The 5565-nt window shown below is 43.3% G+C and overlaps 1 protein-coding gene across 3 annotated transcripts in view; it reads right to left on the bottom strand.

The window, feature by feature from the left end:
* Positions 1 to 739: 739 nt before the first annotated feature.
* The window catches only part of Tfap2b (transcription factor AP-2 beta), a 29670-nt gene continuing 24844 nt past the window's right edge, over positions 740 to 5565 (bottom strand). For 2 of the 3 annotated variants that reach the window (XM_028766660.1, XM_028766662.1), the window contains exon 7: positions 4788 to 5085. In XM_028766660.1, coding sequence (XP_028622493.1) covers positions 4788 to 5085 — 298 coding nt within the window. Of the gene's footprint in view, positions 2503 to 4787; positions 5086 to 5565 lie in introns of those variants that run through there. The other variant, XM_028766661.1, reaches the window with a different exon arrangement.

The raw sequence follows: 5565 nt of genomic DNA, 5'->3' as shown, positions 1-5565 counted from the left end.
AGCTGGCTGCCTCAGAACCCAAGATAAGAAACAGCATCCTAAGCTATGAACAACTCTATTCTCTTCTTGGCCAAGGGAGCTTTTTCATCACTTGCTTGCAGAGACCCTTACTGAGGAAGTGAGGAAGAGATTCCATCCTGAAATGGACCACTTAACCAACCCCCAACCCCAAGAACCAATGTCACCCAGTTTTGCAATGTATACCAACACCACCTGGGAACACCTAACTCATTCACCACCCACTGTAGCATCTTTGACTTGCACTCAGGATCCTTTAGTCACCCAGGAAGTAAATATAACACTCCTTTTTTCTTTTAAGGGTAAAACAAACAATAAGATGCAGTTAATATGAACTTTTATTACAAATATGATTGGGACTAGTATCCATTTGAAGTTTTAAAAGTTAAAAAAAAAAAGCACCTCCTACTGGAAACAGAAGAGTTCATTCTTCTGATAAGCAAAATTTATTGTATTTCTGTTGTAACAAAAACACTGTATGTACTTCAGGGGGGTGCAAAAAGAGGAAAGCTTTTTGCTATATCTCTTTTCTGATTGTAGAATGAAACAATCTCCATGTTTAAGGAACCGAAGAGGAGAACACAACAAAAAAACACAACAATCTTTTTATTTATGTAAATCAGATTAACACTGGACAATAAACCAATTTCTACCCAATACCATAACAGCTTGTCTATAAAGAACAGAAAAATTCAGATAGGATTCTAGCTAGGGTCAAGCGTTTTTTTTTTTTTAAACCACCCATTCACAGAGGTATAGATTCACAGATAAATAATCCCAAACTACTTGGTCTTCATATTTACACATTCCCATTAAATTAAGCATAAATAAATATATACAAACTTAACATGGATACCCTCCAGAGTGCTCTCCAGAAGAGGCAGTCGGTACCTCTTGACTGGGTGGTCAAACCAATAGTACTGAATTAGAGGCCAACTCAAAAGGAGAACCAATTTTGGCATTTAAAGAAGAAATGGCGTTCATTCTGATTTTTTTTCAAAGAAAACAAATTCCAATACTTCCTTTTTTTTCTTTTACCAATAATTTAATATACATCAGCAAAGGAGGGGAACTCTTCTTTCTCAGAGCTCTTGAGGCAGTGTCTGACGGTTTAAGGTCATAATTTCCTCCCCACAGAATGTATTAAAAGTACAGGATATCAGGTATGGTGGCAAATTTTCTATCAATACTCTAACTAAGGGTGGGTCTTGTAACCATGAAGGAAGTGTGTAGAAAAGTTGAGGGATTGGAGTTTTTCATTCGACCAGTTTCCATAGGCTATGAAATAATTTCTTAAGAGAAAGTTTCTTGGCCAATGCCAACAAAAGTCAGACAGATCTTTGAAAGTCTGTTGAGCTCTTTATATAGGGGTGGAGAAAGTTAAGGGTGAAGGGTAAGGGGGGGGGGGAGAAGGGGCGGAGGGGCATATCCAAGATAAGTAGGGGAAAGGAAGAAAAGAAAGTTACTTCCTAGTTGGGATGAAAGTTAAAGGTCTCTGGAGAGGGAATCCTCACCCATGAACAAACTCCATGAGACCCAGAATACAAGTAGGAGAACGCTTGTATTGCAGGGTCTCTGAGAGCCTTGGGGGAACGCCAGCAGCTATGGGCTTACTCTTCAGTCTTTAGCTATTTGGTTTTGGAACCCAGCATTTAGTAGGGGAGTGGAGGGAATGCAGGCCTAGATAAGACGTCTACAGAGTGCTAGGGGAGAGGATAGGACTGTTAACTCACCTGTTTGGTTTGAAAACAAAACTCAAAGGGCCTGGCCTTAAATGTTTTTCTTGACTTAAAAGGCAAACTCTTGCGTTAATCCTACTGTTTATTGATTTATAAACCTAAGGAAAACAAATCTTTTAATAACTCAATTATCAGATAAATGTAGCCGGCTTGGCCAAGAAAAGCATGGGAGCGGAAGGGACTTGAAAGAGGGAGCTAGAAAAAGGACGGAAACAGAAGACAGCCCCGGAGGTGGAGAAAGGGGGGAGGGGGCTCGAGCCAGGTCTACCTAGCAGTACCTTCGCTGATGTTCACACGGACACCAGGAAGTCGATGGGAGCCTAGCTACCCAAGATTGGCAATTCTTCAGTAGAGTAAGTGTAGGGACAGTTTCCTTCCTAGCAATAAAAATACATGGAAGTTTCAAATTCCTTGGATTTTCCAAGCTACAACGTTTCTAAGTGTAGGGCCAGGAATGACCGCTTGCGGCAAAAGGGCTTTACAGAGCTCTGGGATACCTCCCCCCCAGCAGCCAGTGGAGCGCCGCCCCTTTACCTACTCGGGAACCGGCCTTTCTCGGTTGCCTTAGCCCTTAGGGTGAGGCGGAGAGCAAAGGGGCTTTTGCGGCTCGCGACCCCAGCAGCTGCTGATTCTATGTCCTCAACACCACTGGGCTTCAGTGGCCCACATGTTCCCAGGACCTGCACAGTAAGAGCAAGGCGCATCCATCGCGTCTCTCGATGTCACACGCGTGGGGCGCGTTGCCCTGCAAGGAAAGGAGACGATGTTTTTCAATGTGTTTTCTGCTGGCCTTGTGCAATCAGAATTCAACTAATGCAAGCGTCCAGGCTCTCGAACAAAAAAAAAAAAAAAAAAAAAAAAAGGGTGGGCCTCTAAACTGAGGAAAGATGAGAGTCTATAGCTCACACAAGGTCTTTTTTGTTTTTTTTTCCTGTCCCTTCTACTCCTTTCAGCGTGTCTAGGGCTGTGTCCTGAAAACATACGGAACTCAGATCAGCTAGAGATAGGAGAGGAGATGTTGTCTGACCTCAATTTTTGTTTACAACCTTCATGGACCTCAAACCTACTGACTTTCCTTTTCCTCAAAAAAAAAAAAAAATCCTTTGAGCAATGCCCTCAGAGGGTCCCTAAAACTTCCCTTGCCTCAAAGTGGATTGAAAAAGAATAGGCATACTGAGAGTTCAGACTATTGGGGGAAGAGACTGTCTCTAAAACACAGAAAGCATATGAATGTTTATCCCAGTGGATTTTTATAAAGATCCGATCTAGGTGGTTGAAAAAACCACGTGCACCCAAACTATATGTGTGCACCAATCAGTCTACTTGATCTTGCTAAAGGTGCAGGTTTTACTTCATGGTAATATTAATATGGGGTATGGTGAAAAGTTGAACTAAGACGAGAGAGATACAGTAAATGCACAGAACTTCATCCATTTGGGAATAGTCCCAATATATCTGGATAGGAATTCAAAGCTGAAATACAAACTCGTTGCCTTTGCTTTGTGCTTTGTGGTATGTGAGTGTGTGTGTGTGTGTGTGTGTGTGTGTGTGTGTGTACACCATTTTGTGCCAAAACAACTGTGTGTCTGAGAAGGAAAACTGTTTCATTCATAAAGCAGAGTTTGTAGACTTTCTTCCCCAATTACGTCAGCGAAGCTGCTTTTTTTCCCCCCATTACAACAACGGTCCCCAAAGAGCCCAAGAAAATGGAATTCATTTTTCAATAAAGACAATACCGTTAGAATATAGGTTCCCAAGCAAGATGCCTAACTTACTCGACTCCCTTAAAATACATTCTGCAGTGCCCCGCCCCTGCTGGAATTCCCGCGTTGAGGTGTGTTATCGAGAAATACAAAGCCGCTCCCCCAACACTGACCACTTCCTAAATGATTCTCTTTGAGCTTCTTTAAAGAAGTAAAACCTGCCGAAGCTGACACGCAGGCTTTAACTTTAAAAGGATCAGATTTTTTTTTTCTCAGTACCTTATAGATTGTGTAGGAAGCCCAAGTCTTCTTTGAAGAAGCTCATAAACCATGCGGGTAAAGCTTTGGGAAACAGAAGAGAATAAATAGTACATACCCCTCCGAAGGAATTACATACTAATCAAAGTTTTCATGTTTTGTTTTTTCTTTTCTTTTTTTTTTAAACTATACTTCTAGATGGCACAAGTATAACAAATGTAATATTCTCTGTGAACAGGTGCTGTCACGTTTGGGAAACTAGTAACATTTTCTGAAAGGAACCATGATGAATCAACTTATCGGTTTCCTCTGCGGCGGGAGCCTCGGCTCTCAAGCCTGGATCAAAAGCTAGAGCCTCCGCCTGTCCCCCTACCCCCACCCTTGGCCTCCCTAATTAAACACACCGGGGCGGGGCTGGGAGTGGCGGGGAGGTGGGGAGTTGGGCACACGGGAGTTAGGAACACAAGGCGAAGTCTGGATACCAAAGGGGCTAAAGTCAGAGAGCTAATCACACTCGTGATCACCCAGCAAGTTCCCGCAACGCTGTGAGGAGGGAGGGAGAGAGGGAGAAGCGGTGAGGAGATTGAGGAGAAATGGAGGGCGCGGAGTGCGAGAGTTTCCTTTAAAACAAAAAAAATTAAAAATTTAAAAGTTCGTGCGTCTCAGTCAACGAGCTCTCAAAAGCATTGATACCAACGTTTCTCCAATTTTCTTCCAATAAGTTAGCGTGTTCTCATGTTTAGTCTCACGATTTATTTTCCAAAAGGGGGATTCATAGTTTTCTTTTATTATCTGTATTACTAAACTCGAAAGAACCGAAGTGGAAAATCCGGACGGTTGTCTCCACGTGTATCTTGAAATAGACACCGAGAGCCGATTTGTTGCTCCGTTGTACGCCTCAGTTTATTTTTTTAAGTTATTTAGCTTTCTTTTTAAATTTTGATTGTATGTGTATTCTACCTAATATAATTCTTCCAAAGCCAATCCAATATGTTAAAGCTAAATTTATTTTTTTTCTGTTTTCCTTTTGTATTTAAAACATTTTCCTTCTCTTTATTAATTTTTTTTTTCATTTCCTGTGTTTCTCCTCCTTGTCGCCAGTTTTACTACCTGGGCCTTCCCCAGACGTGTGCCTGTTAGTGGTGTTGTTCAAGAACATCTTGTCCATGCCTTTGAGCGCCTCGGTGAGATAGTTCTGCAGGGCCGTGAGTGCAGCGCAAATGGCCGGGGCACCGAAGCCGTGCGTGATAAGACTGAAGTGGGTGAGACAGCTTTGGATGCCCGGCTCCAGGATGGGGCTGGGCCGGCTGTTTCCGATCGGTGTCCGGTCCTGAGCCAGTAGATCCGTAAATTCTTTACAAAGTTGCCTGCGGAGGGGTGAGGGAAGAAGACAAAAGCACCCTCAGAGTTCTGGTCGCTCGCCTAGAAAACCAGACACTCACACAAGCCCTGAGGCTTCGGGTCTGAAGACAGCAAGACTATCTTTTGCGATTCCGCTCCGTTTCTTTCCCCAGGGCGCTCCCTCATCCAGCAGCTGGGACTAGAAAGAACTCTGTGAGAGGAGGAACGCACCCCTCCCACCACACCACCCCCGCCCCCACCCCTGCCATTTTCCCCCTCTCTGTTCCGGGACCACCTGTATTCTGCTCTAGGAAATTCGCTAGGCATTTTAGCTTTTGATTTTTGAATAGTCAATAATTTTTTAGCTGTTACCTGGCACTTTTGAAAAATCATTTCCCCTTCTTCTCGCCTGCCTTTCTAACCTCTAGATCCCTAGATCCTCTCTCTCTCTCTCTCTCTCACACACACACACACACACACACACACACACACACACACACACACAC

Source organism: Grammomys surdaster, unplaced genomic scaffold (genome assembly GCF_004785775.1).
Source record: "Grammomys surdaster isolate TR1022 unplaced genomic scaffold, NIH_TR_1.0 169, whole genome shotgun sequence".
NCBI lineage: Eukaryota > Metazoa > Chordata > Mammalia > Rodentia > Muridae > Grammomys > Grammomys surdaster.
The sequence above is the reverse complement of the archived record's forward strand: the minus strand, read 5'-3'. Positions and strand labels throughout refer to the sequence as shown.